Below are 16,590 nucleotides of genomic sequence, written 5' to 3' on the forward strand. Positions count from 1 at the left end.
TTCCTTTCCTTCATTCCATCCTTCCTTCCTTCCATCCTTCCATCCTTCCTTCCATTCCTTCCTTCATTCCTTCTTGCTTTCTTTCTTTCTTTCCTTGCTTTCCTTCCATCCTTCCCTTCCTTCTTTCTTTCTTTCTTTCCTTCCTTCCTTCCCTTCCTTCCCTCCTTCCATCGTTCCTTCCTTCCTTCCATCCCTTCCTTCTATCCTTCTTTCCTTCCTTCCTTCCATCCTTCCTTCCTTCCATCCTTCCATCCATCCTTCCTTCCTTCCATCCTTCTTTCTTTCCTTCCTTCCTTCCATCCTTCCTTCCTCCTTTCTTTCCTTCCTTCCATCCTTCCTTCCTCCTTTCTTTCCTTCCTTCCTTCCATCCTTCCTTCCCTTCCTTCTTTCTTTCCTTCGATCCTTCATTAATTTCCTTTCCTTCCTTCCTTCCTTCCTTCCTTCCTTCCTTCCTTCCTTCCTTCCTTCCTTCCTTCCTTCCTTCCTTCCTTCCTTCCCTTACTTCTATCCTTCCTTCCTTCTTTCTTTCCTTCCTTCTGCCCGGAGGTCTTCATGGTGGAGTCAGGTAGGTGGCCCGGAGAGGGGTACACTGTCCCCGACTGGCTCTGACCTGAGGGGGTAGTCTCAAGGGGGCGGGGCCTAACCAGCACACCACTATCCACGCCACGGGCCCCACAACTCAGCCCCTGAGTGGGCTAGAGACACACGGTCTTCACCGGTTGAGTCAGGTAGGTGGCCCGGAGAGGGCTACACTGTCCCTGACTGGCTCTGACCTGAGGGGGCGGAGTCTCACCCCCACGCCACTATCCACGCCATGGCCCCACAACTCAGCCCCTGAGTGGGCTAGAGACACATGGTCTTCACCGGTGCGGGCGGGTAGGTGGCCCGGAGAGGGGTGCACTGTCCTCGACCAGCTCTGACCTGAGGGGGCGGAGTCTCACCACCATGCCACTGTCCACGCCACAGACCCCACAACTCAGCCCCTGAGTGGGCTAGAGACGCACGGTCTTCGCCGATGGGTGCATGGAGATTGCCTGGTCCATAGTAGTTTTAGCAGTAGCTGTTACATACAGCTGCAGCAGCTAGCCCACCTCACATTTTCTCCAGGAAATGTACTTTCTAGTTATGAAGTATAATTCCTCCTCCTCATCATCCTGTATGTTTTTATTTTAACAAACTATGAAGTGTCAGAACCCCACCACCACCCTTAACTGGGGGACATTCTACATTTAGTTAGAAGCTGAAAAACATTTTTCTAAATCAAAATGTAAGTATTTTCTTACGTGTCATAATATCTAATATATTATCTGCAACCATGTGACACAGGCAGCGTTGTGTAGCCTACTAGTAATGGTTTTCACAAACCCAGCAATACACAAGTATTACTTTAAATATAATTGAAATTAATTATAAAATTAAATGTAGCCTAGGCTATAGGCTAATAAGCCGAGGAAAATGACTATAGGCCTAATTGTAGGCCTATAGCCTACTCAAGTTTCAACAGTGCTTAAAGCATGGGCATTGTAGTGAAATTATTCTTATTATTCTTATTATTTTTTAAATCTGTTTAAATAGTTTATTATTGTTATATCAGAGATAAGGACTTTGATTATAGCCTATCTTAGGCCTACACTAGACTACTCTGTTGTGCTGATAACTGAATGGCATGGATCAAACATTTGATCAATTGTGTTTCAGTTGTTAAAATATACTTTCATAATTATTTCATATTTCAAAATAGCCGGATATTATATAGGCTAGTGAGAGGCTGAGCATGCATAGGTGAAATAGCTAGCGTTAGCTAGATATACTACACTGAGCTAACAAGCTAGCTACCAGTCCTCCTCTGCTCAAACAAACGCTACAGTTCATATAGGCTATTGCAGCAGGTAGGCTACGACAAGAAAACAAAATCCAATAACTGTCTCAATAAACAGGGACAAAAGCCCTCGGTGCTGCTTATGTTCGTTGCCTGCCTACTATCTGGCTCCTCAGTGCACTCCAAACTTTCTCTCCCTCTCCGCATTGTCTAGATGTCTAGACAGACAGCAGGTGCGAGACTGCAAGCGCGTGCGCCTCTGTCTCTCTCTCTCCCTCGTCGTGTCATGTCAACAAGCAGACAGAATGTGCGCGTATCTCTTGCTCATACAGTATTTGACTGTTCTCCCCCCTCCCGAATATATTTTACAATATTCGTACGAATTTACTATTCGGGAAAAAGCTACTATTTGTGCTCATCTGAATACCGTATTCGTATTCGGGCACACCCCTAGTGCTGGTCTGACCAGACTCAGCAGGCAGGAGGACCTACTGATCTCTCACACTGGGACCAGTCTAGGCAGCACCCAGACTCATAACCGTCTCCCTCAAGGAGACACTCCAGAATGATCATCTAACCATATATCTCTTTGTGCTTACCGGGGAAGGTGGGGGGTGGGGGGGTATTTCAACAGAGTGCTTTCGAAGTACCCAATCGTTGGCCAGTTGAGCAAACTGCTAAGTCGCTTCTGAGAGCAATATCCATGCAAAAATAAGCATCTGGAACATTGAGCACACGCTGACACTGCTTCACGTAACATTGCATTTCTCCACACGGAGCAGAGCCAGTAAGAGAGAGAGCCTGTGGAAGCTAGCTTAGCATCAAACAGCGGCCGCCCCACACCGTGACGCTGCACCTACTGAGCAGCATTACCTCCCCTGCCTGTTTGTGCAACATACCGGAACAGGCTGGGGGCCTGGAGCTGGTGGTGGAGCTGCATGGTGTTGAAGCAGAGGTACGCGTTACCCAGAGGTTACAGCTCATGAATGTAGATGCACTATAAATAACCAACAATGGCAACACCGATTCTCCAAGAACTCACACCCAGAGCATGAATAAAACAGTCGACTATTCAGTGGCCTGGTTTCAGGCGGTGGTTTCAGGCACATCAACATGCTACTGTAGGATAGAACGACAACACTGTATTGTAAATGAATTCACTGATTCAGTAAAGGTGCATAGCAAATTCCACAGGCCTCTCTTCAGGAGTAGGCAGAAACAGTGGGCACTGCTTAGTATTATGGCCAATATTTTCGCCTTTTGACGGGGGAAATTCATCACGTCCACCTCTCCACCAGAACCACAGAATAAGTCCCTAGAAGGAACCATAGCTAACATCATGTATTTCCCAGCAACAGTCCACTGACTGAGCACGGTGAAGCGCACACCCCCGGTGGGCATGCCAATAAGACTATTAAGGTCATTGCTCCTGAGGAAACTGTAGGGAAAATCAACAATATGTTTTCTCATGAGCATGGCACCCCGGGCCTCTCCCTCTCTATGCTTCCCTGGCTTGTGATGATGTTCTGGAGCTATAGGCCAGGGGATTACTAGGGGTAGCCTTGAACCAATGGTTCTGGAGCCTATCTCCCAATTCCTTAGCGTGAGGCAGCTTGATGTACAAGTACAGTACACCCCCTGGACATGACGCTAGTATGTCGCAGGGACCTCCCCCAGTCCAACCCTTGATGCTGAGTGCCAAGCAGGGATTGGGTTAGAATTTGCCTTTTTTTGCTTTAACTCACCAGCGAAGCAGAGTTGAGGACTCTTACCCAGCTAAAATAGGACAATTTGGTGGTATAAGGATGGCGCCAATGGAGCAGCAGTACCTGGCATGGATATTCTTTATCTACTCCCCAAGTCAAAAAGTGCCAGGCTTGCAGAGAATCATTTACTGTACATTTTAGGGGAATTATATCCCCTAAGCGGTGTAGTTCTGAAAGGAAACACTACACTCTAGAAGCACTACAGTAACAATATTTTCTGCAATCACTAACTATTCTGAAATGTTTAAGCACTGAATGCCAATGTACTCTACATGCCATTAGTGGACTTTCCAGGCCTTTGGGACATATTATGAAAAGGCCTGGGAATATACTCACAGGCAAACTGTAGGAGTGCGGCCCGGCTCAGGATAGATCCATAGCGGTTCTCTGCTTTGCACTGGTACCTCCCGTAGTCTGAGACCTCGCTGGCATTGGTGATGATCAGGTTGCCATTGATGAAGGTGTAGCGGTGATCTGACTCCTCGTTTACCTCTGTACCGTTGATCAACCAGCTGCCAACGTAATGATATCGAAGACGTGTCATTGCAGGGACAAACAAGAGGACGAGATGTTAATTAGCATGGAGGGAAACAAATACTGTAGCCTACCCATACGCTGGCGGAGGGTTGCCGCGAGCTTCACAGTTCATCATCACCTTCTTCTCGTCCGAGTCCAACGCAAAAATGCCATCGCCCGGCTCCTGGATGAACACTGGTCCAAACTCTTCACTTTCTGAAAGCAGAACAGGGAGATTAGCTCATAGGGAGATCATAACATGGCTTCATCTCCCCTAGTGCACACCCAGCAGCCACAGGTCAGCACGCATCAATGCACCAGGACCCCCAGTTCACCTGGTGAAGGTTGGACATTCCCTGGCTCATTGACTCCACATTACAGGTCATCTGGGGTTGAAATTGTATCTTATTCCAAAGCTTGTAGTGAGGCGGGCAGTCTAACAACCCTTTTCCTGCAGGGGGAGGAAACAGCACTTTAACTAATTTTCTTCTCCCAGTCTCTCACAACCTATAGCTTAAGCCAACTATGTACCTGTTGAATTATCTCTGGGACACTGAAATCCTGCTTTATCATTGACATTCAGCTTTGCAAAGCATGTCTAGGGTATCTTGTGCATGTATCGCATTGTAAAGTAACCACTATGTTTGCTGGTGGGAAAAAAAAATACTGTAGCTTGTGTTCAGAGGAGAGCCTGAGAGAAAGTGTGTGTGTGTGTGTGTGTGTGTGTGTGTGTGTGTGTGTGTGTGTGTGTGTGTGCGAGTGTATGTGTGTGCCTGTGTGCGTGCATGCGTGTGTGTGTGTGTGAGTGTGTGCGCGTGTGTACCGTATGTGCGTGCGTGTGTGGGGCAATGCTAGGAGTTTCTGCTGAGTTTTTTGTCGACCGTGCTCACCTTTTTCTATAGTCGGTCTGAACTATTCACATCCCAGGTGAAGAAGATGATTATAAGATTTCCTCTAAAAGTAATTGACACATAAACAACAGGTTTTTCAATCTAACTTTCAGCCCTCTCTTGCCATCACATCATGTATCACAGGCACTATGGGAAATATGCTGTAGCTATTTTTGTCTGCTGTAATTACAACATAAAAGAAAAGGGCTTTGTTTCGCTAAATTTGTGACCTTAATGCTGAACTGCAGATGATTTACTGGCAATTAGTGTCTTTGCACTGTTTCTAATCCACGCTACAAAAAGTAATGCTACAGATGTGTGCAGAGCACGCGCGTGCGAGTGTTTAAGTGGATGACAGTCTTCCTCACTGCAAACCTATGCCCTTGGAAATTATACAGCCCTCCTCTGCATCAACACTCCCACGCGCCCATACAGTATGTTCTCTAGTTAGTCCCCTTCCTGACACCTTGACAAGACAGGGTCATATGTGAGGATGCTCTTCGTAGACTACAGCTCGGCGTTCAATACTATTGTCCCTAGTCTGCTGGTCAACAAACTCCTTGAGCTGGGCTTCAGTAACACCCTGTGTTAAGGACTTCCTATTTGACCGCCCACAGACAGTTAGACTCGGCCCACACCTCTCCTCCAGTCTGTCTCTCAGCACCGGCGCACCACAAGGTTGCGTTCTGAGCCCATTGCTCTACTCCATCTACACATCTGACTGCATCTCCTCCCACCCCTCAAACACCATAATCAAATGTGCTGATGATCCAACAGTAGTGGGACAGATCTGTGATGGAGACGAGACAGCCTACAGAGATGAAGTCGACAAATTGGCTGAATGGTGCAAAAACAACAATCTCACCCTGAACATCAAGAAAACTAAAGAAATAATCATCGACTTCAGACGAGTCAAAGAGGACCTCTCTCCCCTAACCATCAACCGCGAGGAGGTGGAGAGAGTATCCTGTTTTAAGCGCAACAGCGTCTCTACTTTCTGAGGACACTCAAGAAAAAACACCTGTCTACTGACCTGCTGAAAGTGTTCTACCAGTGCTCCATTGAGAGTACAGTACCTTGACATATTGCATCACAGCATGGTATGAGAACTGCACGGAAGCCGACAGGAAGTCCCTCCAGAGTCATAAAGACTGCCAAAAACATCATCGGACTCCCCTTGCCCACTTTCGACAACATCTTTAGGACCCGCTGCCTAGGCCGAGCAGGCAGCATCCTAAAGGACAAAGCACACCCCTCCCACCACCTCTTCCCCCTGCTCCCATCCGGGAGGCGTTATAGGGCCTTCAAAGCCCGCACCTCCAGGCTGAGAAACAGCTTCTTTCCTAGAGCTGTCATGGAGCTGAACAAACACTCCCCTCCCACGCCCTCTATCACCCTATGGGACTTATAACTCGGACTGAACGGAATATTGATGGAAGAAATATGGGACTGTGCAATTTTCTGTGTGCTCTTATATATGCTCTTATGTTGGTCTGTGTATGTAACCTCTCTGTGTGTGTGTGTGTGGGGGGGGGGGGGGGGGGGGGTGGCTGTGTGGCTGTGAGTATTGTTTTAGAGGAATCTCTTAGGACATTTCGTTGTATAATGACAATAAAGCTTTCAATTCAATTCAATTCTCTTCCACAGCTACAACTCCTTACACTCTGCCAGGTATTCTGTCTTTAATGTAGTCTTTAGCTGATCTCCAGACACATTTACTATAGATTGAAACTCTGATGATTATTATTCTGATAACCTCACCTTAGCCTGACCTTTGTTAGTGATATCCGTTCCAGCCAAGTAAGCCATCATAATGCATTATGCACTATTTTGTGCATCCCCCCCCAAAAGCAAAAAAACTAACAAACACAACCATTACAGTGTTGATCAATATAAAACAGACAATCACATGCATATTACATAAAAATAGTTCCACTGCAATTTTATTCCAATACAGTTTACAATTGTATTCTATTACTGTAATTTTGCATGTGCAACCTGTTCATCTTGCAACTCATTCGATATGTGTTGAGGGCTAACATTACGGCTTAGAGGTCCATCATAACCAACGTTATAACAGAGACTTGATGGAAATGCTTCTGCTATGATGATTTTTTTGTTTAGTTCATGAAGTGTAAGTCTTGTGGTTTTTTGTTTGTTTCAGCCATTTACATATTTGTTATCCCCCCCCCCCCTTCCCCCTGGTTACAACAGCAGGAATACTAGTTCAGGGGGTGAATGCATCATAATTTCTTGCATACAGTAGCCTAGATTAATCTAGTCTTCTCTATTGTACTATGTAGTATACTGAAAATGTGCCTAACTATCTTAGGTAAGATATAAGTTAGTACTGTATTCTACCAAAACCTAGATAATCTTGAATATATAAGTACTATATGTTGACCTGCTTTTAACAGGTACTTTTCTGTTGTGAAGGATTTTAATAATAATGATAATAATGAATCTTTCAAAACACAACAAAACTGTTCTGTGCCATAGAAGACACTCAGACTATGTTTCACTTCTCGGACATGATCAAATATCCGCGTCTCAAAACAGAAATAAAATACAGTACTTCTTCAGGTTTCTGGAAGGTAAAACACAGTGTGAGTCCCTCAAATATTATCAGTAAAGTTGTAATATTTATCAAAAGTAAAACACCACTACTTTGAAATGTGGAGTGTCAGCAAAAAACTGCAACTGCTTTCAGATCCAGTAGTAGGCCTATACACAAGGGCTGATGAGAAAGGACACAGCTTGAGGCATTTCATGGATTTGCTAAATGGACCATGCGCAATTTAAAATCCAACACCCTTTAACCCTTTATCCAAACACTTTACACTGCCAGTCATCTGCCACCCTCTATGGACTGCAGGACATCAATCCACCACATCAAATGATGTGTGGGTATCATTGTCAAGGGTATACTGTAACAGCATAGCCACAGGGATGCCATATCCAAGTTGCCTACTGTACATGGTAGTCTGACTCACAGGATGGAGGTTTTTGGGATAAGCCTGACATTGTTCAACACTATTTTGCAAGGGCACCGTTGGGGGGGGGGGGGGGGGGGGGGGGGGACCTTAGCGATACCCAAGACGATTGTGATTGGTTTAAACAAATACAGTGTCCCCCCTCCCTATCCCAGAATGATAATGGATTGCAGCCAGACCTTTCTCCAAGCGCTAAAACAAAACAAAGTGTGTACCTACATGGTATCTATATACACTGTAGACTGCGGTGGATATAAATGTCCCTCCCGTGGAGCATATACACCTGTATAATAACACAGCAGGCTCAGTCTGGTCTGGGCTTCAGTGTGCTCTTCATCTTGCTTACGTGCCATTATGTCACAGTATCAAGTGGGATGACTAAGAGCAGAAGGAGTCCTACTGGGACGGGTCAGGAGCTTTTTTGTCTTAAGGACAACGGAGATGAGGAGTGGAGAGCCAACCAGCCGTGAGTAACTCATCACAAAGCGCTCATATGAAACAGAATGAAATACAGAGTGGATTCAGTCTAAATATAGAAAAGGCCGGTGAGTCCTTTGCGGGTCAGAACGCCGAAGCAAGTCATTCCCACCCAGCATATTCTTTATAAGAGGGTTGAGTTTTAAAATGCACGAGGCAGAGGGAGGGGCTGGTTGCATGACCAGTAAAGCCACATTTTTATTTATTTATTACCTAGACACATACCTGCATATTACCTAGACAGCGAGAGCTATCTAGCTCCAGTTGGCTAAATCTCTAGCTACATTGCCTTGAAACCTACAGGATGGACAAGCTGATCGGTGGCGGTCAGCCTGGACTCTGTGACTGTGGTTGCAGAGAGACGAACGGTGACCAAACTGTTGGCCATCATGGCTAACGTCGCTCTCCCCCTACATGACTCCCTGGTGCGCATTCAGCTGCTTCTGCCACATTGTTCAACAGAGCACTTCTGGAGGTCCTTTGTACCAGCTGCCATCAGACGGTTCAATCGATTCCCTCTGTCTGCCTGGACAAATGGACCTGAGACAGCTTGGTGGGTGCTGATGGCCTTGGATTGGACACTACCTACAGGATATCATGGCTAAACGTGTAATAGATGAGCAGAGGCACTTGTGTGAAACGGCTCAGTATCACGTTTTAGCCATGCTTAAACAAACACGTTGTTTAAAAACGTGAAATAGACCCGTTGCTTAAACGTGTAATAGAGACGTTTCTCTTATCGCATATAGTAACAATAGTGTGGCAGCCAGGAGCCGAGTTTTTAAGTGCCTCTCCATGTCTATTACACGTTTAGCTGTGATATTGGGTTGACTGACTGAGACTCCCAATTGGAGCAATACTTGATACCCCACCCACCCACTCAGCAGCAGAAAAGTACAGTCCAACACAGCTCTGTCTTTGTTTCTGGTGCAGATCTTAAGAGTGTGCAGTTTGATAAGGTCACCGTCATCAGTCAAGTGAGAGCAGTGTCTCCATCTGTCAGGCACAACTTCAGCATCTCTCCCTTAATGCCACCTAGACGATGTTACATCCCACTGCCAGCCTGGTAGGAAACATTCCAGAAACTTTTGAAGTCCTCAACCTCCTTCAGAACAGGACCTTCAGCTGTCACTAGGGGCAGATGGTCCCGGATGTTATAGGTGATGACCTCAGCCACATCTTGGCATTCAGTCAAAGATCCACCTTGGCACATTTCCTTTCCACTCTGGTCAGGAGCTCTTGTGCTTGCCTCACGTGATTAGATATCAGGCTGATGCCCTGAACAACAATACTGATGCGATATAATGTCGACAATATACAGCAGATGTAACGCTTGCCTTAACCTCACCCCCATTATATCGATTTCAGTGTCTTTGTGCCAAGACATTAATACCATAGAATAGATATTAATACCATAACCTTACAACTTATAAAAAAATATACTCATGGTATGACGGTCTCTAGACTCACTAGAAGAATCTGACTGATGAAGAAATTATTTGTTTAATCTGCTACATCCTCCCCCCTCCTGGATTTGAGGAACTGAATCTTTCCTTTTTTGACAATTTTATCCATCATATCTACAGTTTCTGTGTTGACAAGCAGGGTCTTGCATATTGCCATGATCCTTCTTCAATTTCACCAAGGGCACCGACCGGGTCACTGCAGACTGTACACACTGGTGATGGATAGGTCAGATTCATTTACCGTCCGAATCTAACCGAGTGTCCAGTCAGCTGACTGAGGGCCAGACAGAGATGGCTGACCACTGGCCCAGATCAGGGCCGATGCTCACCTTCCCTCCCGTAGTCCTCCTGAGAGCCAGGCAGCCTGAGAGCTGACAGGTGATGACCGGAGAAAGACGGCCAGTCAGGTGTCAGCAGCCCGCCGTGATGGTCATGTTGAGGTCTGCTCCGTGAACTGAGAAATGAGGACGAGCTGTCTGGCTTCATTCTCAACACCGCTGCATACAACACAGGCCTTCCTGCTACAGCTTTGGCAAAGTCTGCAAGATAAGACAGAAACAACATTTGCAGTAGAGATCATGGTAACACTGTGCCATTACTTTACTGAGTTAAATATAGTCCAGGTTTGATGTTAATGAAACCTCATAGCACATTGATATTGTCTGGCTCACTTTAAAACACTAGTTCTTCCCTCCCACAAAGACACTTCAACAGACAGACAGACAGAGAGGCAGACAGACCCACAGACAGACAGACGTGCGCGCACACGCACACGCACACGCACACGCACACACACACACACACACACACACACAAAAAGCTTAGCTAGACAAATGTTTCATGAGGAGTCTTGAAATAATATCTCCAGCACACCATACAGACCACAATATCCTCTGTCAGGGGGCCATTTTTCTTTCGCTCACTCAACTTCAGGTTCACAACACATAACGTTACATCAGTGGCAAATGCGATACAAAAGCTCCCCCGTGCCCCACTGAGTCCGAAACTTTCTTTATAGAGAAACAGGAGGTTCGCAATCCTTGGATGTGCAACGCTTCATTCACACAGATCATGCAGATTGTAATGCGTCACGCAAGACGCGACCGGAGGTATACTGTCCACGATCACGTATGTTCACTTTCAAGCTCGTAATCTCGACGTCATAGTAGCTAGCGTTATACAGTATGGTAGCTAGCACCAGTAACATTATACCAAAAAGTCATGTTCCTGGGGTTATTTTGATAAAATGAGCACATAGTTTGAAGCAGCAACGCAACTTTCTCGCCTGAAAATGTATTACTATTTAATAAAGTGACATATTAACAGTCGGACAGACAAAATTACAACAGTTGAGTCGGAAAAGAAATGCCGGTGGATGAGAGGGGGTGGTTCACTTCCGGTTCAAGGAATGCACGCATTATTACTACACACGTTGGGAAAATCGAACTCATGCAGAACACAAATACAACGCAGCTGCTTCTGCAATGCAATGATGCACTGTGTTGCAGCCTACCATTGAAAATGACAGGGCTTCAGGTGTAATGCAATGCAATCATGCAATCTGTTTGAACGAAGCCTACAGTACGTTCGAGCATGGTATTACATTCTCACCACATACTCGTCCACCCATCACCACCACCATCACCACTAGCACCACCATCCCCCCTTCTACCACCAACACCATGGGCGGACTGGCAATCTAATCATATATTGAATGGGCTGGCCCATTTGGGGGCTGGGGGGCTCCTTGCTGGCTGATGTTTGTGTAAACAGGTGAGCGGCCCCTCCCGAAGTGGATCGGCCCAGTAGGATTATGATTCAAACTGCAGTAACGGTAACAGTGTTGAAGGTCAATAACAAGCTAAATTTAGAACCAGAGAGTGGTAAATTTAGAACCATTATCAGAGACAAAAATCTAAGATAAAAATGGATAAAAGCAGCACAAAAAAGAAAGAAAAGGAGGTGCTGAAAAAATAAGAAAGGTAAAAAGTCATTCATCGCCATAAGATTTCCTTCCATTGCTACGCAGACGATACTCAAATCTATCTTCCACTCAGGGCAGACGATCCCTCTGGGCTGGACCGTCTGAAGGACTGCTTGCGGGACATAAAGGAGTGGATGTCACAAAACTTCCTGCAGCTCAATGACACCAAGAGTGAAATCCTTCTGATCGGCAACTCCACCTCGATCAGTCAGATCAGAAATAATCTAGGAAGTTTGTCTACCCTTGAAAAATCCCACGTCAGAAACCTTGGGGTCATATTTCACCTCAAGTTTGACAAGCAAGTGAGATCTGTGGTGCAATCCTGTTTTTTCCAACTGCGCACAGTATCCAAAATCAAGTCCTTCCTCTCCTCCAGCGACCTACGGAGGGTCGTACTAATGCTCATCTTCTCCAGACTGGACTATTGTAATGCCCTCTATGCCGGGGTCACCGACAAGACCATCCACAGCATGCAGCTAGTCCAAAATGCCGCTGCCAGGCTGGTGACAGGCACTAAGATGAGGGAACACATTTCTCCTGTCCTCTCCTCCCTTCACTGGCTCCCAGTGAAGCGCAGAGTGAAATTCAAGATCCTCACGTATGTCATTAAAGCCCTCAATGGTCTCGCCCCATCTTACATCAAAGATCTCCTGGACCAACCTACCAGCTTCAGGCCTGGTTGCCGGCTCAGATCTGACAACCAGATGACCCTGAAGGTCCCACGGTCAAAACTTGTCACAAAGGGAGACCGTGCATTCTCTGTGATGGCACCTGGGCTATGGAACAAGCTTCCTCTGAACATTAAGTCCACCACCACCCTGGAATCTTTTAGAGCACAGCTTAAAACTCACCTCTTTGTCACAGACGATCTATAATTTATGTCCTTGTCTTGTGTCTTAAATGTAGTTTCATTTTGTGTCTCTGCAGTCCTTTGTTTTTGTTTGTCTCCTTTTGTACCCGGGCTGCGCCCCGGGCTGATGTAACAGTTGGTTGGGGGGCGCATTATAAATAAAAATAACATAACATAACATAACAAAAAAAGGCTGTGTTAGAGGCTGCCGCAGCGAAATATCTGAAGTTGACGCAGTTGTTTTTTCCCGCCGTGTCCGCCCAAGCCAGTGATAGCAGTGATAAAGCTAATCTACCCATGGCTAGCAGCAGCAGCAATCCAGCTACGTCCACCACTACCGTTACTGGCCTACTGTACTGTATGTCAAGTCGAGTGAAGAGGAGTCAGAGAAGGAGTGAGAAACACATACTAAAGTTACAGGTGATGTTAGCAGCAAGGTGCAGCTAGCAGCAATCCAGCTAGAACGTCCACCACCTCCACACCGCAGTTGCTGGCCCAGTCCCAGTGTTACCGTAGAGGGAGAGACACAAGCTCATGTTACAGGAGGAGGTAAGGCTAGCATCATTGATGAGAGGGCTCTTATGTATTTCACACACACGAAAATCGCATGAGCTAGATTTGTTTTTTAATCATCACCCGAATCACACCAGCACCAGACATGACTGAAAGTCTTTTTCGCTGGCTTACATGCTGTACTGATAAGAATACATTGTATTGCTCAGTATATTAAGCTTTTGCTAAAAGGGACAGCATTCCATTTATTGAAGGGATGAACGATTGGTGACATATTCACCTGTGAATCACAGAACAAGAGAGAAGTGAAATGCAGATGCCTACCTGCTACGGATCAGCATAGGAAACATAAAAGATTAACTCAATGTCAATCAGATGTCTGCCATGAGAGAACAGGTGCACCAAGGAGACAAGTGATAGAGCAGGTACAGTAATAAAGATAGTTAAGGTCACAGGGAAGCGCAGCCTCAGTTACAGGGGGAAGAAAATGAAGCTGCTTTAACTTTAGATCATCAAATCAAATCAAACTTTATTTGTATATCTCATTTCAGGCAACACAATGCGCTTTATAGAGAGCAATGCGGGGTGGGCAGGGGTCCCATACCTACATATTCCAGAGGGAAGCAAAAAAACAGTTTCACCCGGAGGCCAGAAAAGTGATCTTTAAGATTTTTTCCCTGACCTCTCTCAACGTGAAAGCAAATGTTTGTCTATTGGCTAAGAACATATACAGAGCATTAGATAATGGGTAGTTCCAAGCTCGCAATCTGATTGGTTAAGAGCCGTTGTATATTCACAATATACCACAGGCAAAGCCTCTTTATAGTTCAATGTGAAATATTATTGCACCAATTTTTGCCTATTACTGCCTGTAAAAATGTTAGTTCCATTGCGTTACGGTCTGTTGGTTACATTACGGTTTCTCCTCAAGGAAAATGGAAACATTCAATGTCAATTTTGAGTTGTTCTATCCGTCCTGTAGCCGACCACTCTGGTTTATCGTCACCCCTTTTGGAACTTGCAGTTGCACAGCAAAGGTAGGCTACACTTCGTTCATGGCTTTATTAGTTTGGATGCTAGGGCTGATTGTCCGTCGCTTTGAAACTCCATAGCAACGTGATGTCGTGCCTATGACTGCAGCACAACCTATGGTATATTGGCCATACACAACACCCTCTCATGAGATATTGCTTCAGTAAACATGGGCTAAATACTTCATAAAAGAGACATGACTAACAGTAGAGTGCAGATGATGATACTGTAGACCGTGGAACATTTTTGAGTTATTTTGGTCAACAAATTTATTGTCTCTGCAACAGCTTGTAAATAAGTGCACAGAAAAAAGCCAGAAAGTACACAGAGCTGGTCAGCCTACAGGCAGGGGATCACCTGTCACTCTCCTCTCGAAAACAACAGTAAACACTGTAATTGAAGTTATCGGCCGGCTTACTCAAGAATTAATAGCTGCTGAGGTTAAGAAGGCAGCAATGTATTCCATTCAAATTGACACCACTCAAGACATTGCAAGCAAAGACCAGTGCTCAGTAATAATCCGTAACAGATGTGATCTGTTACGTAACCTAACAGGTGCAGGTGCTGGACAAGATGGATACTGATATTAGTGAGTGTGCCGGTAATTCCGTGGACGGGGCCACGAACATGCAAGGGGAAAACAGGGTCTTCTCTGCCCTGTTGTCAGCCCATTCATCGCAAGTGCACATCTGGTGCTGCTATGTGCATGTTCTTAAACCTGGTACCCACAGTCAGACACCGCTGGTGCGGTCACAGCGAGTACATCCCTCTTGTGTCTCTTAAATGATGCAGCAGTATTCTTGAATGAGTCATACAAATATGAATCTCTGGGAAGAAGTAAGCCAGGACGTGCATCAAAGGCATGTGTCACCTATTGGAGAGACCAGGTGGTGGTCCAAAGACTTGGCACTGGGCAAGGTGTTTGGTGACCCAGAAAAACATCTCTACATTGACCTGATTGTCACGTCGATGGGCATAATGGATCCAGAGAAAGTGAAACCGACAGCGCGAGCGAAAGCAGATGGGTATGTAGAGGCCTTGCTCAAATACGAGCCAGTCCTCACAGCCCAGATATTTTTGAGTATCTTTGCGCTGACGACTCCACTGTAAAAATACCTCTGAACAAGCAGCGTGGACATTCTGACAGCGCACCGCTTTGTCACCGGCACAGAGGAAAACCTACAGAAACATGCGAGGGATTTTGAGGCTGTGAAGGGAGCAGCAGTTCCCTTTTTGTGAATTGGGCAAATGGAAAACAGGAGGAGAGTGACAGGGAGGCAGAAGTGCAGGCCGCTGCCTAATCGAAGGCCAAAGAAGAAGAAAAGGATGCCGGGCGAGTTGGCAGAGGATGAGAACATATCTGATTCAAACCGTGATTACGAGATCAAAGTCCATAACATGCTCCTGGATACTGTGTTTGAGAGCATTGGTCAATGTTTTGAAAAAAATGGAAAGCTATACGCAAACTTTGCCCTTCTTGACCGCGAAACTTCCCAGAAATAAGAGGCAAAGGGCTCCCAGCATCAGGACTGAACGAGCTGAGTAAAAAGTTGCTCAAATATGACCACAGAGCTACAACCGAGGCCTTGCGAACAGAGCTGCATAATCTGGCTACCCATTGGGATAAGGTGAAGGTGTCAGTGTCAGAGTATGTGGTCAAGATGGAAATGAGCTGACAGTCCCGACAGATGACCCCTCGGATGAACAATGGGATGTAATAAACAAGACCTGCTCATCTTATAAGACGTGTGCGATTTGGTGTTATCAAGTACTGTGTCGATATAGTCTGCTGACTGATGCATACCATCTTATTGGACTTATTAGTTACAAATTTCAAACTCTCCGACTCTCTCCGTGACCCATGTCACTTGCGAGATAAGCTTTTCAACTCATGTTTATCAAGAACCGATTAAGGAGTACAGCATGACAAGATCATCATGAAGCCTTCATGCTAATGGCAGGACGTTCTGATTGTTTTGGACATGGACTGCATCATCGACAGGGTGGAAGAGTAAAGTGCACTGATGTGACGTCTTCTGACTACTTAAGGTAGGGTACATGATTATTTTTCAATTCCAACCATAGCCGCCATGCCGTGCATTTACCTGTGTGTGTGTGTGTGTGTGTGTGTGTGTGTGTGTGTGTGTGTGTGTGTGTGTGTGTGTGTGTGTGTGAACGAGATAGAGTTGCATTTATTATTTGGCCTGAAAGAGCGCCTGCATTGCAGTGCTGACTTCTGCAGTCTTGCTCGATTGTTGCGCTTATTAATAATTAATAATACTAC

The 16,590-nt window shown here is 45.7% G+C and overlaps 1 protein-coding gene across 1 annotated transcript in view; it reads right to left on the minus strand.

Annotated features, from left to right (window-relative positions):
* Positions 1–16,590, minus strand: part of cntn5 (contactin 5) — a gene marked incomplete at its 3' end in the record, with an annotated part of 117,996 nt that overhangs the window by 77,020 nt on the left and 24,386 nt on the right. Inside the window, exons 2-4 of the mRNA XM_084437795.1 lie at positions 10,257–10,466; positions 4,194–4,317; positions 3,922–4,097 (exon numbers count right to left, since the gene is read on the minus strand). Coding sequence (XP_084293921.1) covers positions 3,922–4,097; positions 4,194–4,317; positions 10,257–10,466 — 510 coding nt within the window. The remainder of the gene's footprint in view (positions 1–3,921; positions 4,098–4,193; positions 4,318–10,256; positions 10,467–16,590) is intronic.

This window comes from Borostomias antarcticus (genome assembly GCF_949987555.1).
Source record: "Borostomias antarcticus genome assembly, chromosome: 1".
Classification (NCBI taxonomy): domain Eukaryota; kingdom Metazoa; phylum Chordata; class Actinopteri; order Stomiiformes; family Stomiidae; genus Borostomias; species Borostomias antarcticus.